General features: G+C 35.8%; 1 protein-coding gene across 6 annotated transcripts in view; it reads left to right on the top strand.

Moving 5' to 3' along the window:
* Positions 1-15,410, top strand: part of Hem (Nck associated protein 1 Hem) — a 393,688-nt gene that overhangs the window by 294,821 nt on the left and 83,457 nt on the right. For all 6 annotated transcript variants that reach the window (XM_090409885.1, XM_090409889.1, XM_090409887.1 and 3 more), the window contains one exon: positions 13,044-13,137. In XM_090409885.1, coding sequence (XP_090266011.1) covers positions 13,044-13,137 — 94 coding nt within the window. The remainder of the gene's footprint in view (positions 1-13,043; positions 13,138-15,410) is intronic.

The following is a 15,410-nucleotide window of genomic DNA, read 5'->3' on the forward strand; positions in this document are numbered from 1 at the left end:
TACCAGTGAGGCAGTTGAGTGTAAGAATGTGCATAAAATGCCTAAGTTAATACCATTGGTAACAAACCAGAATGGGATAATTAGCATAAAGTGTCAGGATAGCAGTGGGCCTAAAGAGGCTTTTGCACTTTAAGTACACTAATGTCAGGAGCATTTGGGACAAGAGGGAAGAGTTGTTGGCATTGGTTAATTCATCTTGGCCAAAGGTTATTGGCATTAGTGAGACATGGCTGACAGAAGATGATATTGATAGTGGGATAGAATGTGAAGGATATAGTTGATGATAGTTGATGAACTGCATCAACTATCATCAGTAACAAAGAGAGTAAAAGTTCAACTGCAGGTTAGTAAAAATAGCACATTTGAGGCTATCTGGTGTTGAGATAGAGGCCACAGGACAAAATATTCAATTGAATGCATCTACAGACCAGAGGATGAAAAAAATGACAGGGCTAGTATGCATTGGCAAATATGCTCAGTGAGTGGAGGGCAGGTAATTATTTTGGAGGATTTTAACTATGGGAGCATAGATTGGAAGGAGGAGGGGTGGGGCACATGGGAAGAAGGAAATGGAATTTATCCAGTTACTAAGGAATAATTACCTGAGACAACATGTGATAGAATATACTAGAGGTTTGAGATTGCTAGATCTGTTAGTTGCATCTGAGAATTTGTCTATGACCAATACAAGCACATTGCCACCCATTGGTGAGAGAGTGATCATATAGTCTTGACCTGGGAAGTGGCTAAATGTGTGGAATTTTCAGTTCAAGAAGAGTATATGTGGAATTACAGGGCTGGTAAGTATGACAAGCTAAGGAAATTGCTTGGATCAGTGCCATAGCATGTTAAACTGCAAGGGCTGGATGTTCATAGTGCATGGGAAGTGGTAAAGGAGTGTTTAAGGGAAGTAATACTTGCATACTTAGAGTTAGGAGAGTAAATCAAATGGATGAATATCACCATTAAGCTGGAGCTATAAAAAAAAATTGTGGAGAGAATTCAAGGAGAAAGGTGACCAGCAGCACAAAGCACAGGACAGAACAATAACCGGTGTGGTAAGAAAGGGAAAAGCAGAATATCAAAGGAAATTCACAATGCAGGCCAAAGATAATTCCAAACAGTTCTTTTGACATGTCGCAAGTAAAACGAAGAATGTTTGTGGCAGAATGATTTTAACGAATACCGATGGTAGGGAGGTAGCTGAATCAGTTGAAATAGTAGAATTACTAAGTGAACGCTTTGCAAGAGTATATCATCCAGGTGGAGATATTGCAGTAATGAGAGGGGGAAAGACTTATATGGGAACTGAAGTAAATGAAATGGAGATGCATGGCATATTGCAGAACCTTGATATGAATACAGCTGTGGGATTAGATGGCATACCAGCTCAAGTTTTACATGAAGGTGCTAGGGAATTGTCAGTGCCTTTGACCACATTGTTTAATCTAAGTCTTGGCTTTGGGTTAGTCCAAGGGGGGATAGAAAGAGGGTTCATTGCATAAAGGAGGCTCCAGGACTAATGTTATAAATTACTGACTGATCAGCATATCAGGAGTTGCTATCAAGGTATCAGAGAAGTTGGTCAAGAGCAAAATACAGGCAAGAATAGACAGAATAAGATACTTTATAGGGGGCAATATGGTTTTGCGAAGGTAGGTTGTGCCTTAGTACCTTGCCCATGTTTTATAATAGTGACAGCTGAGCTGTATAAAAGTAATGGGTTTACAGTGGTACCTGCTGGACCTTGCAAAAGCCTTTGACAGCATACCACATGAAATTCTAATCAATAAACTATGGCACCTGTGGATGGATATAAGGTTGGTGAGGTGGATAAGAGGTGGTTGATGGAGAGATCAGCAAGTAGTTTATTTACGAGTCCAGAAGAAGACATGCTTCTAGTCGCATGTCACAGGCACTCTGTTCTTGGGCCAGTACTGTATAATTTGTACATTTGATGATAAGGAAAGGATCTGAGAGGAACTGTTCAGTTGTTTGTCAATAATGCAAAATTTGGTAGAGCAATAGATGATGTTCAAATTTTGCAGAATGATTTGGAGTAGAGGTCTGGGCAAAGGAGAATGGATATCAGTTTAATCTGGCAAAGTGTAAGGTTATGCAGTTTGAGGTGAAAAGATTACCACCTGTATACCATATTGATGGAACTGTACTCCAGGAAATTGACAAAGCTAGAGATTTCAGAGTGTTGGTGGATAGGGAGGACACATAGCAAAAGTGGCTAAAGCGGCTAATTGGATTATTTGGTTACTGAAGAATACTTTGATGAGCAGAGACAAGCAGGTTATTATTCCTCTTTATCGAGCCGTGATAAGATTCCATCTGTGACCCATGAATATTCAACCTGTTCTCATAAGGCTTATTCCATAGGCCTGCTACCATCTTGGTCACTCACCTCTTCCTCATCGGCAAGAAATCCAGGTGACCAGATCTGAACTACTATGTACAGATTTGGTCATCTGGATTTCTTGCTGATGAAGAGGTGAGGAAGATCCAGAGGTGAGTAACCAAAATTCAGTTAATAGCCTTTTTTGTATAAATATTTTGACTGATCATAGATTAGTGGGTTTTGTAATTTGTTTTTTTTTTTTTCCCCTAAAAAATGTTTTTTAGAGGAAAATACCAAAAAAATATTACAGGTATTTATAAATGCCTTTAGCGGTAATGAAAGTTGAACAAAAGCTTTATTTTACATATTCCCTCCCCTTTCAAATATGATTGATGCCTGTTGATTTTTCAGTTGTTTTCATCCACATCTCTAATTTAATTGGTATTTTCTGTCATTTTCTGTAATTGCTTAACTTATAGGCCTCCAGATAGTGAAGATGTTGATTGATGATGAAGAATAGTCTGAAATCCGACTTTTATTAATTTAATGTATTAACTCACAGCACAGAATAATAAGAAAATAATAGTTAACTTATTTGCTGCTATTTAACTGGTATTATATCCAGCATCCTCACAGCACAAAAACTTTGTCATAGTACATGAACAGCAACCATTTGGTTAACAATGAAGCCAATTTAAAAAAAAATAAATAAATAAAAAAATTTTAAAAATGTAATGAATAATATAAGGAACTAAAGTCCTAAAGTATTAATTTGATCTTAAAATGACTGTCTCCCAGATTTTTGGTAAATTGATACAGTCATACTTGTTGAGGTTTGGTGAATGTTTTTAAGCTTTTGATGATTTCAAAACCAATCTCTCTGACTTATGACTTCTGTTTTTTCCCATTAGATCCTGTGTCAAGGGGTATCCAAGTTATGGTCTGCTAATCGTTGAATTGCCATTACGATAAATATCAGCTCTAGTAGTAAGACTTATACGTTGGTTAGACATAACTGGTAATTAATTTACGGAATTGACAACGCATATAAAGTAAATAAATTAAAGATAACTTTAATGAATCACTTCTATATTTCGGCAATGTCACATTGCCATCTTCGGGAACATAAAGATATGGTATGTGCACTAAGGAACTAACAAAGCAAATGAGGAAGAAAATAAGAACTAATTTTGTTCCTAAAGTCCTAATGGTGCCCTCTAGCGGGCTAATTTGGTAGTCTTGGCAGTTGGGCTGAAGTTCTCAAAATGAAAGTCTCCCAAATTTGGGGCAGTTTCATGCACCCAAATTTGTTGAGGTTAGGAACGTTTTTTAGAGCTGCTGAAGATTCTTTGAATAGTCTTTCGTATTTAAACTTGCTGCGATGGATTATTTTTGTCTTCTTTCAACGAATTTTATGGTGGGTATCTAAGGCATGGTCTGCCAGTCCAGAGCGACTGTACTGGTGAAAACGGATGTAGTCTTGGTGTTCTGAAATCCTGATATTTGTTGTTCTGCCTGTTTGGCCAAAGTAGGACAATTTGCAGCTGCAAGGGACCTGGTATACACCAGGTAGGTCTAGGGGAAGTGGTTGGTCTTTAGTAGAGCGGATAAGGGATGCCAACTTTTTATATGGTCTGTAACAGGAAGTAAGGTCATATTTTTTGAGGATATTAGTTATTTTTTCAGAGGTGCGCTGGATGTAGGGGATAGTGATAGACTTGGTGTAGTCTTTATTGTGGAGGGGGGTTGTGGTTTACAGGTTTTAGTATTTTTTGGATTTTTTTGGGGTTGTAGCCATTGGCTAAGAAAGTGTTGAGGATGTGGTTTAGTTCCATAGTCAGGGCCTTGTCATCTGAGCAGATTAATTTTGCCCTGTTATATAGTGTTTTTATCACCCCATATTGTTGTGAGGGGGGGGGGGGGATTGCTGGTGAATGTATCTGCCAGTGTGGGTGGGTTTTCTGTAAACAGAGAAAACCAAGGATCCATCAAGCTGGCGGGTGATTAAAGTGTCTAGGAAGGGGAGGGTGTTGTTTTCCTCTTTTTCTAAGGTGAACTGGACTCTGGGATGTTGGTTGTTTAAGTGTGTTAGGAAGGAGTGGAGTGTATCTGAAATATAGAAGTGATTATTTCTATTCATTGCCGAAATATAGAAGTGATTCATTAAAGTTATCTTTAATTTATTTACTTTATATGCGTTGTCAATTCCGTAAATTAATTACCAGTTATGTCTAACCAACGTATAAGTCTTACTACTAGAATCATGATCATCCACGGAGATGCAATCGCACGAAAGGCCCGTCAATGCGGCAAATTGTGGTTGAAGATATCGAGGCAAATAAATCGTCTGACGTTCCTAAAACGCTGCCGGGATAACAAAGTGATCCCCAACTGTGTCAAACTAAAGCACCGTTTCACTTCCGAGAAAGCTCTACGTATTTACAACCGCACTAGCTTCGCCCTGTTAAGAGAACAAATTACCGCGACGCGCGTTCTCCTTGCCGACGAAAACAAAACCGTACGGGCGCTAGAGGAAGAGCTTTCTAACACACTCGGCCTTGATCTATGGTCGATACTTCATGACATTTCATGCACATCGGCAAGAAAGGAATTCGAAAAAATACGTAGTCGGCACGTGAAAAAATACGAAAACCTGACAAAGACTTCTACTTCTGTACCCCAGCCACCACTTAACACAGTAATCAACCTCTCGTCGGCAGTTTTAAAGCCTGAAGCACTCACCGCACTTTCACGTGGTCACAATTTCGCCCTAGCTCCTAAAAGGATACCTGCTGAAGAAATCATGATCCAAATAGAACGTGGAATTCGCAACCTGCCTAACCACATCGCCAACAACGTGAGACTGGATGTAGTCGTTGTTCTCACTAAAGCCAAACCTCCAAAAACCAACTTATCCAAAAACGAATATGCAACCCTACAAGAATTGAAAAACAACAAAAAAATAGTAATCACCAAGGCGGATAAGGGAAACGCCACTGTGGTGCTCAATCAAAAAGACTACAAAGGTAAGCTAACTGCTTTAGTACTAGACCGTACGACTTACCTCCCCATTGAATATAATCCGACCAGCTCTCAGATTAGAACTCTCCACAGACTCCTTAAGAAGGTCACTTCTTGGCCTGTGGAAGTCACCAACAAACTAAAACCTTATAACTCTAGACCCCCCCGATTATATGGACTCCCAAAAACACATAAACAAAATGTGCCATTGCGTCCCATAGTGGATGGCATTGATTCCCCCACATATAAATTAGCCAAACATTTAGCCAAAACGCTCACACACTACACTGGCAACACATCATCACACATAAAAAACTCAGCCCACTTTAAAGCCAGTATAGAAAACCTCTCGCTCCAACACACTGACATAATGGTCAGTTTTGACGTCTCCTCCCTATTCACTAATGTCCCACTCAAAGAAACCCTAGAGCTCATCCAAGCCAAGTTTCCTCCCGATATCTCAGCCCTATTTCAGTTCACAATGAACTCAGGCTATTTCGTTTGGCAAGGAAAGTTCTACAAACAGATAGAGGGGACAGCCATGGGTTCACCACTTTCCCCACCCTTGGCCAATTTCTTTATGGAGACATTTGAAGAGAAAGCCTTAAACTCTGCCCCACAAAAACCCACTATTTGGCTTCGTTATGTGGATGATGTGTTTGCTATTTGGCCACATGGCTCAGATACACTCCACTCCTTCCTAACACACTTAAACAACCAACATCCCAGAGTCCAGTTCACCTTAGAAAAAGAGGAAAACAACACCCTCCCCTTCCTAGACACTTTAATCACCCGCCAGCTTGATGGATCCTTGGTTTTCTCTGTTTACAGAAAACCCACCCACACTGGCAGATACATTCACCAGCAATCCCCCCCCCCCTCACAACAATATGGGGTGATAAAAACACTATATAACAGGGCAAAATTAATCTGCTCAGATGACAAGGCCCTGACTATGGAACTAAACCACATCCTCAACACTTTCTTAGCCAATGGCTACAACCCCAAAAAAATCCAAAAAATACTAAAACCTGTAAACCACAACCCCCCTCCACAATAAAGACTACACCAAGTCTATCACTATCCCCTACATCCAGGGCACCTCTGAAAAAATAACTAATATCCTCAAAAAATATGACCTTACTTCCTGTTACAGACCATATAAAAAGTTGGCATCCCTTATCCGCTCTACTAAAGACCAACCACTTCCCCTAGACCTACCTGGTGTATACCAGGTCCCTTGCAGCTGCAAATTGTCCTACTTTGGCCAAACAGGCAGAACAACAAATATCAGGATTTCAGAACACCAAGACTACATCCGTTTTCACCAGTACAGCCGCTCTGGACTGGCAGACCATGCCTTAGATACCCACCATAAAATTCGTTGGAAGAAGACAAAAATAATCCATCGCAGCAAGTTTAAATACGAGACTATTCAAAGAATCTTCAGCAGCTCTAAAAAACGTTCCTAACCTCAACAAATTTGGGTGCATGAAACTGCCCCAAATTTGGGAGACTTTCATTTTGAGAACTTCAGCCCAACTGCCAAGACTACCAAATTAGCCCGCTAGAGGGCACCATTAGGACTTTAGGAACAAAATTAGTTCTTATTTTCTTCCTCATTTGCTTTGTTAGTTCCTTAGTGCACATACCATATCTTTATGTTCCCGAAGATGGCAATGTGACATTGCCGAAATATAGAAGTGATTCATTAAAGTTATCTTTAATTTATTTACTTTATATGCGTTGTCAATTCCGTAAATTAATTACCAGTTAAATATCAGCTCTGCATCACATTTAAACCATATATCAAATTGTCAACTCATCATTCACCTAAGGGCTAACTCTGTTTTCATATCTAGGAGTGTATGAAGTGCCCTCATACTGTCGGCATCCACCTTGAAGAATATAAAAAATCCATTTGGCACTATCATTATGCCAAGTCGGGACTAGCAGTGTGTGGCTGTTTCAATTTACCAAAATTCTGGGACTTTATCCAGCAATAGATGGCACCTATTAGGACTTTAGTTCCTTGTGTTATCCATTACAATTTTTTTTTTTAACTGATCCGACTGTTAACCAACAATAGATGGCACCAGCTGGGATTTTATTTCCTTGTGTTGTCTGTTACATATTTTTTTTTTAAACTGGTCTCACTGTTAACCAAATTATTCTGTGTTGTAAATTAATACTGTTAAATAAATTGACAAGAACTGCCAACACAAACCTTTTTACTCGTTTGTTATTTTCTATTTATCACATCATTCTCTGTATATTCGGGATGCTGTTGTACCAGACAACCTAGCAAGTCAGTAGTTTTTTGGGAAAGTTTAAAAGATTATAAAGTTTTCATTACCATCTTTCAAGGTTGGGACTGAAATTACAACCTTGGCTCATTATCACACTCATTTGAGTGCAGATACCATCTCCTAAATGTACTCTCCCTCTAGTTATAACTAGTGTCTGCCATGTGTCAAATTACATGCAGGTTCAGTTTTAAAATTGGTTTTCACCATACATAATTAACAACATTGGATATATTTCTTTACTTCCTAATAATTTGTTATTAATCGGAAATGCAGTGTTTACTGATATATTGCATTTTTGCAATAATTTCTTTTTTAAAAATTCATTTGAACATTTAAAAAATGATGTTCTTTGACCACTTATTTCTAAGCTATTACTGTTGGAAAACTATTGTCTTCCTTAAGCTTTCTCATAGGAATTGTCAATTGCCTTGAATGTAGCATGATTTCACATTCTCCAAGGTGTATCATACAGATATCTGTGGTCTTTCTAGTTGATTGTTCATTGAAGATTTGTATCATTATACAAACAGTAGTCAGAGAAATTTAAGCAAAACCGTTTTAAAATTTTATTAGCAGAAAAAAATATGCAGTGTATGTGTAGAAACATACTTTATAATATCAAACAAAAGCAAGAAAATTAGTAATCAAAATAATTAAATGATGGTGACCATTGTTTAGCAATTGCACAGTTACTTCTGGGTACTCTGTACATGGTATAATGACATGATTTTATGGGTTAACAGATTATCACAAATGTTGATAAAGTTGATGATGCCTTTCAGGTTAATATTAATTGAAATGCAGAATCAGCATTGTTTTCAACTATAAAGCAGAGGAAGTGACTGTCAAAAATAATATTGAATACTTAAGATGTGCAATTTGCAAAATTCATAATCACTATTTGATTTGTTTATGGATTTGATTCATTTTCGATATTTGTACAATTTTGATAAAATGAGTATATTTTTGTCTGTAACAGAATCCTTACAGAAATTTGTCAAGTTGTTTCATAACATGTTTCATGACAAAATAAAATTATTTATTAATATCTGTCATCAGTGGTTCTAACAGATATTATGTTGGAGGTTTAATGGAATATTTCCAGCACTAGGAAAGAATTAAAACTAATTTTAATGCTTCCAATATTTCGTCCCAGTCACTGAGACATCTTCGGGGATTACAAATAACTTTTGTAACAACGCACTCAAATACAATACAGTACTAAGTGAAACACATGGGTGACTCTAAAACTTATAAAAAAACATTTTAGAATCTGCGGCGGCATTCAGAAATCATCCGAATCTAAATAAATACGGTTGCATAAAACTTCCCAAAATTTGGGAAACATTAATTACCAGATCCCACATTACATCCAAGCCACCTGCAAATGCCCATAGAGGGCACACTATCTAGATAGGACTTTAGAGTTACCTATGTGTTTCACTTAGTTATTGTATTGTATTTGAGTAGGTTGTTACAAAAGTTATTTGCAATCCCTGAAGATGTCTTAGTGACTGAGATGAAAATATTGAAAACATTAAAATTAGTTTTAATCCTTTCCCAGTGCTGGAAATATTCCATTAAATCTCCAATATGATGTCCTCAACACATTGGTTCTAACAGGTACTTAAGTGCCTGTGTCTTTCCAAGTCTTTGGATTTCCTAACTGTAATTTCAGGATCAGGTGCTTAGAGTGCTATGAGTATATTTTTGTCTGTAAATTGTGTTTCTTGTACTGGCTGGTTTGCCTGGTTGTTGGACAAAAAAAAAAAAAAAAAAAAAAAAATGAAGTTTCCAGGAGGAAAATTCATTTTCCTCTCAGAAACCCTGCCACCTTCATATGAGACTGGCCAACTCTTCTCCTGTTGGTAGCACCAAATGCATAATTCATTATCTTCTCCAAAAGATAAACTCCTGCCATTGATGCTACTTGGCATATACAAAGTGTTGTGTTTGTGCAGTTTGTCTTATTACAGACCCGATCTGTAAACGAATGCAGAGATGCATTCATTGACAGATATGGAATGTAGGAAATGCATTCCATATCTGGCTCATCAAACCTCACAAATCTGGCCTAACACAACACAGGATTGACAAGCCACAGGATCCAATGGGGTAAACACCGAATTATTACATAGATCCACGTATAAACATGAACGTTTCCACGAGGAAATTGCTGAAGCCCTACTTTATTGGCATAATATCAATCATGTGGGAAGTTGTTGTCATATGGGGGTTGTTATCCTTAACCATATTAATTAAATTGTATTTTGAAGGGTTTTTTTTTTAAACTCAAAATTATCCATTTTAATTTTATTTTCAGCCCAATAGTTTCTAACCGATAAACATGCGACTGTATATATATATATATAGAGAGAGAGAGAGAGAGAGAGAGTGATTCTAATGTAGCTCATGTGCTCTACTATATATTTAATTGTAATTCCAGATAGAGATCAACAATCTGTACTGATGTCTTACGATATGTAAGACGAAATATCTATAATAAATCAGTTTTTTTTTTGCTGTGGTACATGTGTGATTCTGTAATAATAGTATTGGTACTTGTCTTTTGTATTGTTGTTGTGTGGTACTTCAGTCAATGGACTGGTTGGCTGTAGCACACCATTCCTGCCATTTGTTCCTCTCTTTGGTGATTCTCTTCATTTCTCCATATTTTCTTGTTCCCAAACCTTCACGTAGTTGTTTGATGAAATTCATTCTTGGTCTTCCCCTAGTTTCTTTTACCCAGGATTTTCCTTTCTATTACTGTTTTGAGAAAATTGTTATGCCTTAGTAGGTGTCCTATCCATTTGAATTGCCTCTTCTTTATGGTCTCCAATATACTTCTTTCTTTGCCAACTTCTTTGAGAACTTTGTTGTTGCTTTTCTTTTCTTTCCAACTCGCTTTCATTAATCATCTCCAGCACCACATCTCGAAGGACTGTAGGTATTTCTGATCTTGTTTAGGGAGTGTCCAGGTTTCCGACACATATAATGCGACTGAAGAGATGAAGATCTTTACTAGTGTTTCTTAGTTTGAATGTCAATTTGCTTTGATGTGAGTATGTGATATTTATCGTAAAATGCTATTTTTTTTTTTTGTCCTTACAATTCTTGATTTCACTTCTTTTGTGCAATGTGCATCTTCTGTGATCAATTGCTGTAAGTATTGGAAGGAAGTTGTTTAATGGGTTTATCTTCTATTCTGATGTTCACAGTATGGGTTTCTTTCCTATTATCATTGCTCTTATCTTTCCTATTATCAAGTTTCTTCTCATGTCATATTCAGATGTCTTGTTATTTATTCTTTTCAGCCTGTTCTCCAGTCCATTATAGCAACCTGCTATTGTTGCTTGGTCATCTGCAAATTTAATAACATTTACTCTTTTGCCATTTATCATAATTCCATACTCTTCATTTAAAGCTTCCCCCATCATTTTGTCTGCCACAATGAAGGATGCCTACTCTCTCTATTTTAGCTAGTTCTGACCAACCCTCTTGCAGAGACATTATTGCAGTTTGATGTTTATACAGTTGCCAGATCAACTTTATTATTTGTTCTTCTACTCCTATCTCTCTCAACAATGGGAAGAGTTTATGCCATGCCATGCTATGTGACCATCTTGAATGGCTTTTCGTAGTCGTTTCAATCTATTTCGTAGTCCACGACTGCTTATTTGTCAGGTTTCCCTGCTTATATCGCAGCATTTATATCTATAGGTGTTTGTGTGGAGTTTATAATTATTCATAGGTATCTGACATCTGGAGCAAAAGAAAAGATGTGATTATTTTATTTATTTTTTTTTTTATGTTGTAAAAGATGACAATACTTGTTTATGCCATGAAACTCTGGTGGTTAGTTTTCCCAAGAAGGAAAGAAAGGACTTATAGCTGATTCAGTGTTTCAGCAGGATGGCTCACATTGTTACTTTGTTTTCAGTTTTAGGCAATTTCTAAATGAGATTTTTCCTAACAGATGGATCTATCTCTTGGCTACCATGTTCACCAGAAGTGATTTGAGCTCAGGGATATTTTTCTATGGGGAACATGTTAAGATTATCATTTATTAAACAAAACCTTGCTCTTTAGATGATCTGTGGATTAGGATAACTAATATGATTCAGGGTATTACTGAAAATCAACTGCAAAACATGTTTTTAGTACTTCAGAATCACATCTCAGTTTACATATGTAATGACAGTAGACATGCTGAGAATTAACAGTCTTCAATAAAGGGTGTATGTAAAACTGTGATAAATTCTTTCACTTTCTATAGAATGGAAGTTATGAAAATTTAAAACTATACAAGGACTTTATAACGACCTTCTAGAATTAAATATAATTCTTTATGATTTAGGTTTTTTTTGTACATTAATTTTATTAATTTAATTTATTTATTACTTTTTTTATTTTTGACATAGTCCAGAAACCCTACTCTAGAGACCAAACATGGAAGTTTTTTCAAGCAACTTCAGGCTTCCAATAAGTAGGGTGGTGGTCTCACATCAGGCAATGAAATTCATCTCCCACCTAATTGCTAGTAGATGTGATATTGAATCCTGATGGTGGTATTGCTATTAAGGGTTGAAATGTTGAGTGTATAGGTATTGATAAATAGTTTTATGTAATAGGTGTTAATTGTCATAAATATGCAATATGAACAGTGATGTAACTTGCACATTGTTACAGGAGGAGCATGGTCTGGTCTTTGCTCGAGTTAGTTGAGATTAACTTTTAATTGTCAATGTTTTACATCTTATAATATTCAGTATTGATGCATATATTTGAAATATATTCTTTGCTATTTTAACAGTAGCAAAGTCATTCTCTTCAAATGTATTTTGCTTGAAATATTTTTATATCCTCACTTGAAAAACTTAGTTGGGAATAGGTCAGGACTTCTGTGAGGTGTGCTGTTGAGTTCTCTCTCTATACTAATCATAAGCAGAAATACTCATAACAAAGCACTTTATGCAATGAAATTAGATATTCAATTGAGATACACTGATGTTTCAAAACTGCGTGAGCCAACTGATACAATATTTATGATTTGCAATTCTCATCTGCAGAAGTATTGTCAAAACTACACTGCATGCTGAAGTTTTAATATACAATTAATGCATGCATGTATTATAAAAAGTGGTACATTCATTTTATTTACTTTTTTAAAAATTAAGTATTATTTTTCTTCTTTGTGCAGTTACTGCCAGTCAAATTATGCTAATCTGTTGTAATTTCTTAGAATGATTTACTTTATTTTCATTTGAAAAAAGAAAGAAAATAAATTATTATTGCTGTGCTTATTTCCTGTATATAACAAATGCAACTCTATATTTTACTTAATCTGTTACTTTTTGTATTGGTAGAAACTTGTGGTTATGAACAAAGACATACTAATGGCACTTAGATCCAATTATGATAAGCCAGAACAAATGAGGGAACTTTTTCGAAGGTTGCAGCGTATGTACCTGATACCTGTTCCTTATATATAGTTCATTAAATAAAGATTGTCTAATTCTATTTGTAATAGTAGATTTCATTAAAAATTTGTTTTATTTTTTATTTGTCATTTACCACATTTGTTTTTTAATGCAAACATAAATTTCAATGATTATCTCTGTATCTTTTTTTTTTCCCTTGCAGGAATTATTTTTCAAGAAATATACAAATTAATGTTAGTTTACAAAAACAGCATGAAGTTTAAATATGATGTATGTTTGAAATACATATGCATTAATACATTTTTAATATGCGTCATACTATTCTAGAAATAGAACTAATAAAACAGAAAAGAAATGAGAAATAGAACTAAGCAGTCAGCTTAGCTGATACTTCAAGAAATATACAAATTAATGTTAGTTTACAAAAACAGCATGAAGTTTAAATATGATGTATGTTTGAAATACATATGCATTAATACATTTTTAATATGCGTCATACTATTCTAGAAATAGAACTAATAAAACAGAAAAGAAATGAGAAATAGAACTAAGCAGTCAGCTTAGCTGATACTGACATGAATTTGGAACTGTAAGACATACTAATTTGTTTAGATATATATATATATATATATATATATATATATATATATATTTAAAATATTATTATTATTATTATTCAGGGAGACCTCCTGGGAGTCAAGAACTCATTGAGAGAGGCCACATACTACATGCACCAGCTATCATACTTATTCTTGAATTCATTCACGCTACTTGCACACAAAACATCCAATGGCAATCCATTCCAATCACACACTACTCTATGAGAGAAAAATCTAGCCCTAACTCCCTTCTCAACAGCATTCATTCTCAACTTCCATGGATGCCCTTTTGTCCTTCCCTCCACCCTCCATAAAAAGAAAAATTCCATTCTGAAATTTTGTATAACCCTTTCAGAAGTTTGTCTCAATCATGTCACTACTCTTTCTCCTGTTTGCTAGTGCCTGCAGCCTACAAATCCTTAATCTGTCTTCATAATCTGTAATCCACAATCCTGGTATCATTTTTGACACTCTCCTTTGCATGCTCTGCACTGTGTCAGAAACACCATGGAAACCAAAAGATCAGACCTGCACTCAATAGTCCAAGTGAGGTCTTATCATGGCTTTGTAAAAGGCAAAATGACTTCCTTATCTTTATATGTCAAGATTTGTTTCAACATTGCATTATTCTCTGAGTTGTATTTACAATTTTTGTTATATGACCCTTGAACTTCAACTTCCTATCTACTAAAACTCCAAGATCTCTAGCCTCATCAGTTTCTTCAAGCATAATCCCACTAGTATAATACGACATTGGATATCTAATCACACCAAAGTGCATGACTTTCTGTTTAACATTGAAATGATGGCCATTTTCACATGTCCACAATTCCATTCTATTCAAGTCATTCTGCAAGTACTGTATATCAGCAGCACTCCTGAAAAGCATTTTATATTGGTATTGATAAGAGGATGGCTGACTGACAGATATCAGTTCTCAATTGTCACATGTGATATCCTTTCCAATGTCATTAATGTAGAAACTGAATAATAATAGACCAAGGACTGATCCTTGAGACACACTACTGATTACCATGAATCTTACAGATTTACATCACACATATACCACTCCTTGACATCTGTCAGTCAGCCATCCTCTTATCCATGTCAATATAAAATGCTTTTCAGTTAAATGTTAATTTATTTTTGGATTCAAAGACTGTTTTCATTTAAATTAAATTATCTCAAAAATAGTACAAACACCTTTTCTTTTCTTTTTGTTTTAAGTAATTTGTGTCTTGTCAAGTGATTACTGTTATTTAGTGTTCCTTAAATGAATGTCCCCCCCACACACACACAGGGCTTGAAAAATTATGCAAAACCTTACTTGCTCAAAGTCCCCTCTCTCTCTCCTTCCATTTTTAATTATCTATCCCAGTAAGTTAGAAGTTTCATAAAGTCTCATCATCATCAAATTCCTGGTATATACCCTCAAGGGGTGTATAGGATACGATAGTACTGCATGAAGAATTTACATCATTACTAACTTCCTATCTACAATTTTCCTACAAATCAGTCTGTTACTTGTCAAGACTTCAATATTATCAGATTTTATATTTCTGTCTTCTAAGGCAGTGCTTCCCAAACTTCTGGATGTCAGGGCCCCCTTTGCAAAAATTAAAATATTTCACTGCCCCCCTCGAAAAAAAATCATAATAGAGAGATATATTATTATAATATTTATTGTATTTAT

Source organism: Typopeltis vanoorti, chromosome 20, assembly GCF_054136105.1.
Source record: "Typopeltis vanoorti isolate ZY-2024b chromosome 20, IOZ_Tvanoo_1.0, whole genome shotgun sequence".
NCBI classification, from domain to species: Eukaryota; Metazoa; Arthropoda; class Arachnida; order Uropygi; family Thelyphonidae; genus Typopeltis; species Typopeltis vanoorti.